We start from the raw sequence: 15,389 nt of genomic DNA on the forward strand, positions 1-15,389 counted from the left end.
CCCCTTTATTTTGGAAACCAGCACCGGGCTCAAACAGCCAGCGGTGTCATGCCACAGCCACGGGACACTTTTTACATCAGGTCCCCCGGCCAAAGCATGATCAGTCCGGGCAGGGTCACTGGGGGATTTGGGACCCCCCCAATAAAGGGGTCCCCCCTCCAGGGGAACCCGCGGCCCGGGCTGAAGCCTGAGGCTGTCTCAGCCCCTGGGCTGTGGGTGGCGGTCTGGTGGCATTGTAATAAAAGAATAAAGCATTGGTGGCCAGTGGAAGCAACAGCCTAGGGAGGACTTTATCCTGTGTCCAAGGCTGCTGCTGCCGGGTAAGAGGAGGGGGAAGGAGGTCGGGCCGCTGACTCGCTGAGTGGGGAAACAGAGGAGACCCGGCAGCGCGAAATCTCGCATGACCAGGTGCGGGGCTCCTGATGAGCGGTGATGAATTTCTTCTGCAGCAAGTATAACCTAGGAGGTGTGATGCAATGCACACGGGAACGCGCATTGCATCGCACCTCATCTCATGTACATGCAATCTGGGCACTGTACATGCGATTTATCACTGAAATTGCATGTAAATCGCCCAAATTGCATGCAAATCGCCCTAGTGTATGGGGGCCTTTAGTCAAGCTATTCAAAGTTGTGTATGCTTTGCTCTAATACATGCACAGTGAGAAAAATTGCAAGATCTATTTGTAATATTGGCTTGCATGCAACTTTGCGTGCACTTTCAAAACTAATGAAATAAATGGAAACTACAGCTGTGATGGTGTATCTTCTCTTTTCTTTAGTAAAATTAAAACTGCTATTTCTGATCAAGACCTGATGGCAGATAATACAAGCCGGTTCAGCAGCAAAGGGAAACAGCTATATCACTTCATGGGCACCAGCACCTTTTCTGAATACACAGTTTGTGCTGAAACATCAGTTGCTAAAATTGATGATGCAGCTCCCCTGGATAAAGTTTGCTTGATTGGCTGTGGGTTCTCAACTGGGTATGGTGCTGCTATCAACACTGCTAAGGTAACATAATTGCATCTAACTAACCTATCATACATTGACAATGGACAATTGCAAAGCACAAGTACATATAGGCCCTTATACTGGTTCACTCGCAAAGGCAAATTCCTTCTCAAATGGACAAAACCATGTGCACTGCAGGTGGGGCAGATGTAAGTTATGCAGAGAGAATTAGATTTAGGCAAGTTATTTTGTTTCTGTGCAGGGAAAATACTGACTGCTTTATTTTTACACTCCACTTTAGCTCTCACCTTGAAGTAAAACCCCATCCAAATCTAATTCTATCTGCACGTTACATCTGCCCCACATGGTTTTTGTCCATTTGAGAAGGAATTTGCCTTTGCAAGTGAACCAGAATAAAGGCCTTAGTGCAGTCTGCTTACTGCTTGCCCTAGGCTGAAAAGCTGTGATGCTTTTACATACATTTACAGTTGACCTTCTTATGTTTGTATTAAACAAAGAGGGTTATATTTGGCATTAGTGAGTAGTGATGTGGTGCTTCTGACAAACTCATGTGAGAAAACGTACAAAGGAAACAATGGGCCTTATTCAGAGGTGGATGGTATTACAACCAGGTCTGCATCTTTTGCACAGTGTGACTGTGGGCAAGATGCAGCAAGCATCGCAAGCAGTTAGTCTTCACAAGCATTCCGGCGTTTAGTAATGGCGTATGCATGAAGAAATTGCCAAAGGGCGGCTCTTGTGGTTAGAGCTGTCCTTTCCGATGATTGAAATTCCAGGATTTTGGACACAGAGGTAGATTTATTAAGCTCGGTGAAGTGATAAACTGTCTAGTTTTTATCACTGGCCAATCAGCTCCTACCTGTCATTTTCAAACCAAGCCTGTAACTTTACAGGTAGAAGCTGATTGGCCAGTGATAAAAGCCAAACAGTTTATCACTTCACCAAGCTTAATAAATCTACCCCAGAGTCCTATCTGCACACGCATGAAGTGATGCACGCACTACTGGGGATGCTAGAAGGGATCTTATTCTATCCGGTCTATGGGGACCGGCGATCTATGGGGACCGGCGATGACGGCGGCGGGGAGCTCCGTTGCTACGGGGCGCGCAAGTGTCTCGTGTGCGCACCCCATAGCAACGGCTGGCGATATCTGTATAAGTACGGTAGTTATTTTTCACAAACAAGCACATTATGAATCAATATTTAATCAAGCATGGTGGGGTAAATTTACAAAAGCTTCTAAAAATAAAAAGAGGTGATGTGTCCCATAGCAACCTGTCAGATTCTGTTTATAATATCTCTAGACAGAATCTGATTGGTTTAGTAATATTACCCTGATATGTGGTGCTATATGTTATAGTGTAATATTTTGTGTCATAATTATAGACGTTTGTACTGCAGGTTGAAGCTGGCTCCACATGTGCTGTCTTTGGCTTGGGAGGAGTTGGGCTCTCAGCTGTCATGGGATGTAAAACAGCTGGTGCAACTCGAATCATTGGCATTGACATCAACAAAGACAAATTTCCTAAAGCTCTGGAGCTGGGAGCCACTGAATGCATAAGTCCAAAGGACTATGATAAACCTATTCAGAAAGTCATAGCTGAAATGACCAATGGTGGAGTGGACTTCGCCATTGAGTGCATTGGAATTCTTGACGTCATGGTAGGTGGTTTTATTGGTATACAATTAATATACTAATTACTGTTGAAATATTTGTCTATGTGTATAGCAAAACATTGCAAGAATATTTCTTTATCACTCTTAATACACAAAATGAATCGTTCCTACATATTAATATACATATTTTGCTAGCTAAAGCTACATTTTTTCAAATAGTATACCATTTTTACAGGCATTTTATTAAACCTTAAAAATGTAGATATAATACAACAGAAGTACTGAAATATAGATTAATTAAACCTTGTTACTGCACAAACTCCATGAAGCTTCATTCCCTGTACCAAGATGGCCACCAAGGCTACTGCTGACAATGTGCAGAGCCACTTTGACTCTAAAAAGTGCCATATTGGTAAACAGCAATGTGATTACCTATTGTTTTAGATGCTGGACCATAATCCTGAAACTCTGACCGGTACCTACATACGGTATCAGGCTGGACACAGGACTGAGCGATGGCCCAGCTGTCCAATTGTATCTGACACAGCACCCTGTGGCTCAGGGACTGGCTGGATGTGCAGGCTTCAGGGAAGAAGGAGGCAGGATCCCGGCCTCAAAGTGTGGACCCCTCAGAGGCATGCTAATGTCACCGGGTTTCCCTGTGAGCAGTGGCAGAGAGCAGCCTGTGATAATACACGCAGGTGGATTTCTGAGTCCTGGGGTTCGCGTACCTCTGGGTTTTTTGTTTAACTCTTTCCATACAATTGGACAGACCTGCAGGGGAGTGTGTGACAAGGAGAGCGTGTATGTTTGCGTGTGTGAATGTGTTTTAAAATAAAAATAAAATAATCTGCACACTACCATTACTAAAGAAAATTGCAGATGTTGGCTACTAAAATGCCAGAAATCTCAAACAAATTCTAACTTTGCCCTGATTCTGGTTGACTCAGTAAGCTGTGAAGCTCGAAGCTTACTGAGTCACAGAAGGCCCACCCCACCAAATCATGGCATATGGGGAACCCCTAGCATTTTATGGGCATCCCCATGAAAATGCTGGGCGTTCTGCTGGGAACATAGACATGGCGTTGCCTGCTTGGTGTTGGCGGCTGAAGTCACATGACGTCAGCGCCCGCCCCATATTCAGCAATGGAAATAAAAAAAACACTTTAAACTAACTTTTATTTCCGAAGGGGAGAGAAATCATTCGATGGTCGGTCAGGACGATGGGCGGCACTGACATGTTCGCTTAGACCAGCGTATACTCATCCTAGTGAACAGGTCTGAATCAGGCCCATAGATCTATACACTGTAGGTTAAAATCAGCTTTGGAACTAGTGTATGTTCAAAATGGCAAATATTTCTAGGCTGCAGAATATTCACAAGCAGGGAAGAGGAGACTGGCCAAGTGAAAGTAGAGTGGGCACACCGCACAACAAGATTTCTATACATGGAGAGAGGGCTGGAGAGGGATGCTATTGCTGAATGCAGGGGGATGGGTGGGTAGTAACTTTGGTACTTGTGTATTTTGGCGGCGCCCATCGCATCGCATACCATAACACATACGATGGTATGCGATGCGACGCAATATCGTACGATAGAGCACCATGGCATACAATTTTGAAATTGTATGCCATTGTACATGGCATACGATGCCATACGATGCGATGCGATTAAACATTGTATAAGCACCCTAATGGGTGCTTATACTATGTTAAGCACCCAAATGGGTGCTTACAATGTTAAATGCACCCCCACGCCACCCCCCACTATAAACGTGAACCCGAAGCGTGGCGAGCGCAGCGAGCCCGCGAGGGGCGGCGGTACGCGTCCTACGACCTTTTCATACCCCCACTATCCACGTCGGCGTGGAGTTGAGAATAGAATAGTGTGGCGAGCGCAGCGAGCCACCAAGCCCGAAGCGTGGCGAGCGCAGCGAGCCCCGCGAGGGGCCGCGGATACCTTCACAGGTAAACGCGTCCCCTCGCGGGCTTCACAGGTGTCCGCGTCGCCACGGACACCTGTGAAGCCCGCGAGGGGACGCGTATAACTGTGAAGGTATCCGCGTCCCCTCGCGGGGCTCGCTGCGCTCGCCACGCTTCGGGCTCGGTGGCTCGCTGCGCTCGCCACACTATTCTATTCTCAACTCCACGCCGACGTGGATAGTGGGGGTATGAAAAGGTCGTAGGACGCGTACCGCCGCCCCTCGCGGGCTCGCTGCGCTCGCCACGCTTCGGGTTCACGTTTATAGTGGGGGGTGGCGTGGGGGTGCATTTAACATTGTAAGCACCCATTTGGGTGCTCAAAAGCACCCTTTAGGGTGCTTATACGATTTTTGGTCGTATAGGGGGTCAAAATCGCGTCGCATCGCATCGCATGCCATCGGGTGCATGGCATGCGATGCGATGCGATCTGTTCGTCGTACGACGGACATCGGGGGCGCCGCCAAAATACACAAGTACCGTAACTTTTATTTTATTTTTAAAAATGTAATAGTGATAATTTTTCCAGATATAATTGCATAGGGAGCAGAAAGGGGTGCAGGGGCGGATCCAGGATAAAATGACAGGGGGGGCACCATGATAAAAGAGGGTTTAGGTGGGGGAGGGTCAGTGTTAGTGGTGCCAGTGTACATGCTAAGAGAGCGGCAGAGAGAGGGTGGCAATGGGATTAAAAATAGGCCCTGGCATTTAAAGTACGCAGGCCTACCATGGCGACAAAAGTGAAGGATGTAGTTGTGCGCGCGCCGAAGGCGCGCTCTGGAAAAGGGGGTGTGGCCACTCAACAGGGGGCATGTCCTTGAGTGTAGTGTACAACACCATATACAACTTCTACACATTATGCAACAAAATACTAGACCCCATTATACTTGCCCCTTACACATAATACCAAATGGATTGAGACAAAATTTACATAATGCCACATGGATTGTGTCAAAATTCACATAATGCCACATGGATTGTGTCAAAATTCACATAATGCCACACGGATTGAGCCAAATTCATAAGATGCCATATGGATTGAGCCAAAATTCACATAATGCCACATGGATTGAGCCAAAATTCACATAATGCCACAAAGATTAAGACAAAATTCACAATACGCTTCATAAACAGGGACATTGTCCACCAAAGGCGTGCATTAAACATTTACACCATAATGTCCATTGCACGTTAAGTTACACGGCATGATGTCCATTATGTATTATGCCAAACACCATAATGCCTATTAAAAATTATGCTACATACAGTAAGTGCTGCTTATCTACATGCTCATTGCCAAGGGTTCCATGCTCGTTGCCATGTGGGATTACATGCTCATTGCCAACGGGGAATACATGCTCGTGGTAAATGGGGGACAGCCGCCGCCAGGCAGAAGTGATAGCCACTGACAGTGGCAGAGCCTGGCTGTATTCCGAGCACTGCAGGTCCCAGCTATTTGAAATAATACCCATTTCACACCAGAAAATGCATTCCCAGGTTGGCCCCTTTTACACCAGCCTAGTCCCTGCATTTTCTGGTGTGAGGGGGAGAGAAAACCACCCCTCCCCCCTTTAACCAGTTATCTCATGTAACCGGCTATATCTTCGGAACTAACTGACCCATTTACATTAGACAAGTATCATATTGAAGAACTTTTGAGTGGGCTTTGAATGATTTTGGTCCAGTGAAACTGGAACGTTTGGTTCCAGAGTAATCTGCCCTCAAAGAACATGAACAGCCATGAAATTACATTTAAAAAATAAAAAAATTGATTTACACGCTATATCTCTGGAACCGATTGACCGATATGGACCATCCTGGTACCATATTGAAGGCCCAGCGATTTGGAATTGAATAACATCAACCACAAGCTCCTGTGATGCCAGGGGGGGAACGGGCAGCCGTCGTAACCGGGTGGGGGTCGGAATTGACGGTTCCCATATTATCCTATGGGGAAAAAAATGTTACAGCTTTGCCAGGCGATATCTCCGGTTCCCGGGGGGCTAGAGACATGGGGCTGGGCTCGTTGGAAAGCTCTGAAAATGAATGACAGGGGGGGCACGTGCCCGGGTGCCCCCCCCCCTGAATCCGCCACTGAAGGGGTGTATTATGGCATGTCTGGTGAGAAGTAACAGTACAAATAACTGTTAAAGACATGAGGTATTAACTGCTGTGTATGTTTGTCTGCAGCACCTTTTTCACTACTTCAGGTACTGTATAAAGAATTTTTTAACTATACCTCAGATGAAACACATTTCACATCTTACAGGTGCTTTTGGTGTGCAGCGGAGAACTCAATATGTAGGTACACTGCGTCTAATGCAGTGGGGTATCTATAATGGGCACAGTGTGGGGTGCACATGGCCGAGTGGGGCCCACAATAAACACCCTGCAGCAATTTCTTGAATACTTACCCCTCCGGAGTCCCAAACTGGTGACAGCAGTGCTGCTAAAATCACTGTGAAAGTGGCATGTGGCCATTTTCCCTATATTATGAGCACCACTGTTCAGAGACTTGCGCTTACGCACTGGACTCTGGAACAGTGCTAAGGTTTCAGTGACCCCAGTGCTTAGAGTCTCACTGCATTCCCATCTAAAGAGGAGGGTTAGCAAGATGGAGAGTGCACACAGGCCACCTCCTGTCTTAATATGCCCCTGGACCAATGTAAACAAAAAGCTTACTGCATAATGGGCCTTATTCTAGTTCACTCTTTCTGACAAAATCCTTCTATGGACAAAACCATGTTCACTGCAGGTGGGGCAGATGTTACTTGTGCAGAGAGAATTAGATTTGGGTGGGGTTTTACTTCAAAGTGAGATCTATATTGCAGTGTAAAAATAAAGCAGCCAGTATTTACCCTGCACAGAGACAAAATAACTCACCCAAATCTAACTCTCTCTGCACATGTTACATCTGCCCCCTGCAGTGCAGATGGTGTTGTCCTTCTAAGAAGGAATTTGTCAGAAAGAGTGAACTAGAATAAGTCCCAAAGTGCCATGTGTAAAAAAAAAAAAGGCAACGTCATCTTCTAATCTTACTTAACCAAAGACATAAATGACAATAAACTGTACTATAATGGAAGGGGTCGCAAGACTTTTGGTTAGATTTGAATGTGACACTAATTGTTTATCTACTGCATTTATAGAGATTGTTGCATCTTGATATTTGCTGGGTTGACTATCCTGATAATAATGCAAATTCATGGTGTTTTGGAATAAAATGTTTGCGCTTTGTAAAATAACCTCCACTGCAGCAATGCACTGTATTACTATGCTGAGAATGCTAGAGGTACAATATTCTGAAGCCTGTGTTCATTCCTAGAAATCTGCTCTGGAATGCACCACCGTGGGCTGGGGAAGATGTGCAATTGTTGGAGTCTCACTGGCAGAAGAGGGGTTGCCAGTTGATCCATTCCAGCTGATAATGGGACGCACCTTAAATGCCACATTCTTTGGAGGTTAGTTTTCCTCTTCACCAGCTAAAAATGAACTAATGTAACAAAATTCACATGGAAAATAATTGGAGTGGAAAATTTGGCACATCCACCTCATACTGTATATAGTTCAACTTCTATAGCTACTCCCAACAGGTGCGGATTGGCCATAGACCTTACAGGGAAGATTCCTGGTATCCTGATGTATCCTGATGCACCTGCAAGTTCACCTGTCAGTGAATGACTTATTTTTTAAGATCTAGGACGGGATGTATTAAAATACATCGCCGCCCTTCGCCGCCCCCCCGCCGCGATGCTGCCGCATATGTACTAACATATGCGGCTGGCATCGCGGTGCGGTGACGGAGGCCCCCCGCGATACCTGTTCTCTGGTGTGCGGGGGGTCTCCGTCATCTCCCTGTCGCCACGCTCTCCCCTCACGCCGGGGATGGCTAAGCATGCTGTCCCCGGTGCTTCCTCCTCTTCCCTGCAGCCGGAAGGATGTCCGGCTGCTTCACTAGGGGGAGGCAGGGCTTACCTTCCGGGGTCCAGGAGGACCCTTCAGGAAGGTAAGCCAGAGGGGGGGTCGGCGAGGCGGCGGGTTTGCGTCGGCGAGGGGCGAAAAGAAGCCCATAGGCTTCTATAGGGTATCGCCACCCAAAGGTGGTGATACCCTTCAGTGCGTTATCATTTTTGATACATTGGAAAATGCGGTAAAACCGGGGTTTTACCGCATTTTCCATTTGATACATCTCGCCCTTAGCCCTGCCCAGAGTAGTGACCCTGTCCCCTCCTATCTCCCAACACACACATTTGCTCATCTAAGGTGGACGCCCAACTACATCCATTGTGATATCTGTTACAGGGACGCTAGTGGGTGTTATCGGGGGTGTAACAATTTTTTGGGTGTGGATCATATTGTCAACCCGACTTAGGTCGACAGTTATTAGGTTGACACCGTTGGGTCAACAGGCAACTAGGTAGACGGGGTTCTAGGTTGACATGGCTGTAGGTCAACAGGTGTCTAGGTCGACTTTGGACAAGGTCGACATAGGTTTAGATCGACAAATGTATTAGGTCGACATGGGTTAGGTAGTTTTTTTACCCAAATGTCAACACAGTGAACATGGACACAGTTGGAAGTCAACCACAGCCCCTCGCTCGCGATGCTTCAGGCACGGTCCCTCACTGCGCTCGGCACACTATTTTATTCTCCCACCACGCCCTAGTGGATGATAGGGCATGAAATACCGCCTGTCCGCACATGTAGACTCAAAAAACTGTAAAAAAAACCATGTCGATCTCGCAGCCTGTTGACCTTACCCATGTTGACCTAACGCTTTTGTCGACCTTAAACCATGTCGACCTAAAACCTTGTCGACCTAGACACCTGTCGACCTTCATCTATGTCAACCTAGAACCCTGTCGACCTTGTTGCCTGTCAACCTAATGACTGTCGACCTAAGACGGGATGGCAATACGACCATATCCCCAATTTTTAGGGTGTTTGAGCTCTAGCAGGGGAGCAGTGGGGATATTTGAAATATTCAGGGGATTAATTTAATGAGTTTTTTGTTTAATGGAGGTTTTGGGGTCTGTGTTCAGTCTCAGTGGGAGGAGTGGGGTATTATTTGACATATGGAGGTTTGTGATGTGTCGCAGCAGCTTAAAGGTCTGGGGGCTACCAGGTGTAGGAAAGTATTAGTGTTGGTTCCTCCTACATATAATTTGGTGCCAAGGGCTACCACCCACCCGGGATTACTCTGGACACTCCGGTAATTAGGCTGGGTGTCCGGACGGGTGGCGTTACCGGACTATAAAATGTCCGGGAACAGGGCACAGCAGAGTCTGCAGCCACGCGCCGCTCCCCTAGTCCCCTCCTCTGACGAGAGTCCGACTTGTGGTGCACGTCACCAACCTGGGGCAATTATGTGAGGAATTGATGCAGCCCAACGCTGAGCCTGAGATGACACACAGTGACATGCTGCGCGCTGTCGCTGTGTGCACCGTGTACCACTGGGAGACAAAGCGGTGCTTCCTAATCCCTGTCAGGCTGTCTGCTCTCCACCAGAGGGTAGCCTGGCTGCCGCTGGCCGTGGACACCACACCAGGCTGGCTGCCAGGCTGTCCCAGTGTCCTAAGCCCCTTTGCACTGCTCCAGCCTGTATGGGCATTTGGCTGACTGTGGCTCCGCTCTTGTGAGCTGAGGAGCCCATGCCCTGGTAGGGCCCTCCTACTTCTCCACAGGGCAGGCTGATACTAGAACAGGCTGGCTGTCCCAGACCTCAGTCCCAGTGTCCTTACTTCTGATTGAGTTCTTTGCCACCCACCCCTGCCCCACTTTGCAGTGCTCCAGCCCTGTGTGGGTCTCCTGTTGCTGTGGCTGCCCCCCTGCCCTAGAAGACCCTAGGCTCCACTACTACCTTGAAACAACTCCTTTTTGCTCCTGCCCTGATTGAGTGGGGCTGATTCTGAGCCGCAGAGCCCTCCAGTTTTGTGTCCGGCAGCTGCTGCTCTGAGTGAGTCCTGACTGGCCCTGAGCCCTCTGCTACAAGCATGTTATTCCTCCATGGTATCAAGCATGAAGGCCCTGGCATTGAGCATGAAGCCCCTAGCAATTAGTATGTAGGTAAGTGGCACTTATGTGTATATGTATATATAATAGGCATCACGGTGTGAGGCATAATGTGTAATGGGCATTACGGTCTGAGGTATAAGAAGTAATGTGCATTACGGTGTGAGGCATAAGATGTAATGGGCATCATAATGTGAGCCATATTGTGTAATGGGCATTACTGTGTGAGGCATAATATGTAATGGGCATCACGGCATGTGGTGTAATGGGCATCACAGTGTGTGGCATAATGTGTAATGGGCATCATGGTGTATGGCATAATGTATAAGTGGCATTACGGTATAAAAATCAAGAATACAATGGAAGCAAAGGTTAAAAAAGAACATGATAAGGCAAATGAAGGGGTGGAGCTGGGGGTGGGTGAATTGGTGGGATGTGGGTGGGTCAAGGAACAGGCCACTGTCCAGGAATCTCTCAGCTCAAAAGTGGTAACTCTATTGGTGCCGCCTACATGAGGTCACTTCTAGACATTTTTCCAGTGCCACTTTTTGTTCCCTGCTCGCAAAAGTTATTAAAAAAGATTTTATCTGTGAATTGACACAAATTTTGAAATGACTTATAAATCGAATGTCTCCATCAGGTTGGAAGAGTGTGGACAATGTTCCAAAGCTAGTGTCTGACTATTTGTCCAAAAAATTTGACCTGGATGCATTGGTGACCTACACTTTGCCATTTGATGAAATTAACAAGGCTTTTGAACTCATGCAACAGGGGAAAAGGTGGGTATACTTTTATTATTTTTCTGGTACACAAATGTATTTAGATGGGATGACATAATATCATTTCAGGCACTTCTAAATCCCTGAAAGCCATCCTCTTATTATATGTGTTTTACAATTATTTCAATAGGCACAGTACATCTTTCCGTAAAAAAAATGTTATTTTTTTCTGTATTCTATTTAGTACTTTGTGTTACATTTTAGGCCTTTTAGCCACTCATACCACCCTACATTATGCCAATACCTTTTAGAGGAGATAAGACCTTGAACTACTTCATGATGTCTTCACCTTCAGTATATCTGCCTTTCCTTTAAAGCTAAACATGCTTAGATGTCAATGGTAGGTAATAAAGGCTTATAAACATAGGGTTTAAGCCTTGGAATGCCAACATCTCTGTGAGAGATGTGCAAAATATCAGCATTGCTCACATTTGTTGTATAAATTCAAACAATAAATGTTGTGTAAAAAATATATATTTGCTATATAAGGTAAGCATTACGGGTCACAATGATGAATAAAAATGTTTGCTGGCCAATTTTCACACCTATTTTGAGAAAATCACTTGGCACTCAAAGGGTTAAAATAGGGGAAATGTATCAAACCTTCTAAAGAAGAGAAGTTGCACATGGCAACCAGTCAGATTGTAGTTATTATTTTGTGTGTACTAAGGAAAAAATAGCTACAAATTAATTAGTTGCTAAGGACAACTTCTTTACTTGTCCTCCTTAGAAGTTTTGATACATCACCATGTCTTCCAGTTTTATTACAGGACATCGACATTTATTTACATTTATAAATGGCAGCTCATGACTATGTTGTTAGTGCTACCTGTACCATCAAATGGGTTACTGAAGGACTAAGGTGCATTACTTTCTAATACCCCTTTTACACCAAAAATCACGGATCCGACCCGGCATTTGGAAGAAGGATACAAGCTGGGTCGGATCCGGGATTTACTCCATTTACACTGGGGTGCCCACCCGCAGTGTAGACGGAGGTGGCGCTTGGAGATGACATCATCTCCAAGTGCTGGGACTGCGGTGATCCCCGCCGGATACACCAATCGCCATGCTGAGGGCAGCCCAGCACCAAGGTAAGCTGCTGGGCTACCCCCAGCCCCTGTACACCCCCCCCCCCCTAGCTGTCGTCTGGGAGGTGAATGGATGCTGCACACAGGCATCCATTCACCTCCTCCGCTGTCGCCGCTGCTGTCTGCAGAGTATAGCAGACAGCAGCGCAGGCTGTGTGTACGTCCCCCATTGATGTAAATGGGAGCCGGGTCACCCGACCCGGCGTACCAATTTACACCGCCCTCTACCCAGGTCCTAGCCGTGTTCTACCCAGGTCAGGACCTGGGTAGAAGTCCCGTGTAAAAGGAACAAGCGTGACACATTTACACCGCCTCTGACCCGGGTCTGACCCGCCGAAGACCCGGGGGTTTGAGACAGTGTAAAAGGGGTATTATATATCTGGTTCAATATATTGAACCAGAATCTCCATTAGTGTATGAAATGAACAAGGTTCTATATAGAAAAAAATAAAATAAAGAATTATATAGTTATTTATGTATTTATTATTTAGATTTTAATTTATTATATTATTTTATTTTTGTACTTGATAAAATATATACACACATTAAGGCCCTGTACACACTAGGTTACTCATTTTAGCCCTTGTGAGAGATATCGGCCAGTGTGTACGTACCCGCAGAGGGACGATATATGTGCTACCGTGGGTCGTAAACAACCCGCTTCATCGTATGTACATGTATAGATGAGGGAGCGGTTTATTAACAATGGCCATGCAGAATACAGCATGCTCCCAACACCCCCCCCCCCCCCCCTTCCCCGGCATCGGCAAGTGTGTATGAACTTGTCAATGATGCCGATATCGTCAACCGTGGGATTGTATAGTGTGTGCGCCGCACCTTTAGTATACTAACAATATGCACTTATTTTCGCGATGCTTTAATTTTCATGTCTTTCGCGAGGCCGCCGTAATGGCAAAAATTTAAGCAAAAGCTTGCAAAACCACTGATATCTTAATTTTCGTGAAAATTACGGCGTGTGAAAATAAGTGCTGAGAGAGAGAGAGAGGACTCAGGACTTTAAAGTGGACGCTGAATGTAGCTGGCTCTGGTGCCTTCAATTAAGGTGTGAGCCTCCAGTATATTCCAATAGAAGAAAGCGGCACTCAGAGATTTTATAACGGTGAAAACAACAGGATTATTTTTAATCCGTGTGCTCAAATGAAGGGTAACGTTTCGGAGCAAGGGTCTCCGTCGTCTGACCAGTAGTATGCACATACTACTACAGTGCATACTACTGGTCCGATAATGGAGCCCCCGTGCTCCGAAACACTACCCTTCATTTGAGCACATGGATTAAAAATAATCCTCTTGTTTTCACCGTTATAAAGTCTCTGAGTGCCGCTTTCTTCTTATTTATTGGAATATATATCTATATCTATATATACATATATATATCAAATGTATGCTGGCAATATATGGGTATGGTAAGTTTAATTTACATTAAGCAATCTTATAATGCATACTTTCTGACAATTAGATCACATATTGGGGTGTAGGGGGGAGGCGGGGTTTCAGCAACACATTGGGGATGTGCATCTAAATGGTGCTGGAATTTCGGGAGCCACTGGAAATCACAGCTCTAAAGGAAGTCCCTACTTTTCTAAAAAAAAGTCACATTGCTGTGAGGCAGTAATGCTAACCATTGCACCATCCTTGCTGCCCATGTCAGAAAAGCTCAACGCAGGGAAAGGTCAACTTTAGTTTTTCACAATTTTTGGTGTCAATGTGTACACCTGAACACTTGGAGCCCCAATTAGTAAAGTGTGTGCATTCCCAGTCCACTTGGATGGTATAAAAAAGTCCACAAAATGAAAAAGAAAAAAATCATGATAAACTAATGTCGACCTTTTTGTGTGTCAAATATTACCATGTCGACATATTGCTTGTGTCAACCTTTTGACCATGTCGACCAAATACTGTATATGTTAACCTAAACATTGTCTGTAGGGATGGCCATTGACCATCGATGTTCAGAAAAAACATTGATGGTTTATGGCCGATGTCGATTAGTTTTGACATTGATGGGGGAGAACCAGATGGTTTCCCACCATCGATGTTAAGCTCAAATGAATAGTTTAGTTTTATTATTTCCTGGGACACAGAGCATAGCTCCGCCAGGGCACCAGTGAAGCCCCGCCCCCGTATTCTGATTGGCACACAGGCAAATCAGTCAAAGACAATGGTTGACCATCGATATGTAAAAACATTGATGGTCATCATTGCATAGTTATGTACCATCAATGTCCAGTTGGCCATCCCTAATTGTCTGTCAGCCCTTAGGATACCTACCTAATCATATATGTCATAAGCATATGTTATTTTTTCATAAGTGTGCACCTTACAACAGATGCCACCGTTATTTTTGAGCCAGGGTAATTGCATGTGCAAAGAATATTTTCATTCTGACAGTACATTTAAAAGTTAGAATATGTTAATAGTGTTTCATTAGAAAACTAATATACAGTAAAAAGACCAAATTACCTTTGTACTTCTTATTTCATTTTCTTTGCAGCATCCGAACAGTGCTGGTGTTTTAAATACAAGCTTTTTGGAAGTCACTGAAAACCATTGAAAATCACTTTACCTAATAAAGCAAGTTCCAACATCCCTAGAGCTTCAAGAAGCAAATGTACCCTAATAAAGCATGTATGCAAAATATATATATAGTAATAATATGACCACTCTAGAAATAGGCAATATAAGGCATGGCTGCATTAAATATATGTGCTACAATGCAGATAAGTCAGCTATAACATGACTGTAAGTTTTCTGCATGATTTTCTATAATGTTAAATAAACTATATCAAAACAATGTCACTGTTCTTATCAATGAAGTTAACAGTTCTCTGAGAAGGAAAATGTATATATTATGATGGAAAAATAAGGTACTTATAATGCATACTTAATTTTGGACCATTCTTTAAATTGCCATTCAGTTT

At 45.3% G+C, this 15,389-nt stretch overlaps 1 protein-coding gene across 1 annotated transcript in view; it reads left to right on the forward strand.

The window, feature by feature from the left end:
- LOC146026928 (all-trans-retinol dehydrogenase [NAD(+)] ADH4-like) overlaps nt 1–15,110 on the forward strand; it is a 43,005-nt gene extending 27,895 nt beyond the window's left edge. The window contains exons 5-9 of the mRNA XM_083157974.1: nt 783–1,014; nt 2,377–2,637; nt 7,894–8,029; nt 11,221–11,359; nt 14,963–15,110. Of these exons, the coding sequence (XP_083014100.1) occupies nt 783–1,014; nt 2,377–2,637; nt 7,894–8,029; nt 11,221–11,359; nt 14,963–14,987 (793 nt within the window). The 3' untranslated portion in view covers nt 14,988–15,110. The remainder of the gene's footprint in view (nt 1–782; nt 1,015–2,376; nt 2,638–7,893; nt 8,030–11,220; nt 11,360–14,962) is intronic.
- The last annotated feature ends 279 nt before the right edge of the window (nt 15,111–15,389 follow it).

The sequence above is a fragment of the Crinia signifera genome, chromosome 1, assembly GCF_055691185.1.
Source record: "Crinia signifera chromosome 1, ASM5569118v1, whole genome shotgun sequence".
Taxonomy (NCBI): Eukaryota; Metazoa; Chordata; class Amphibia; order Anura; family Myobatrachidae; genus Crinia; species Crinia signifera.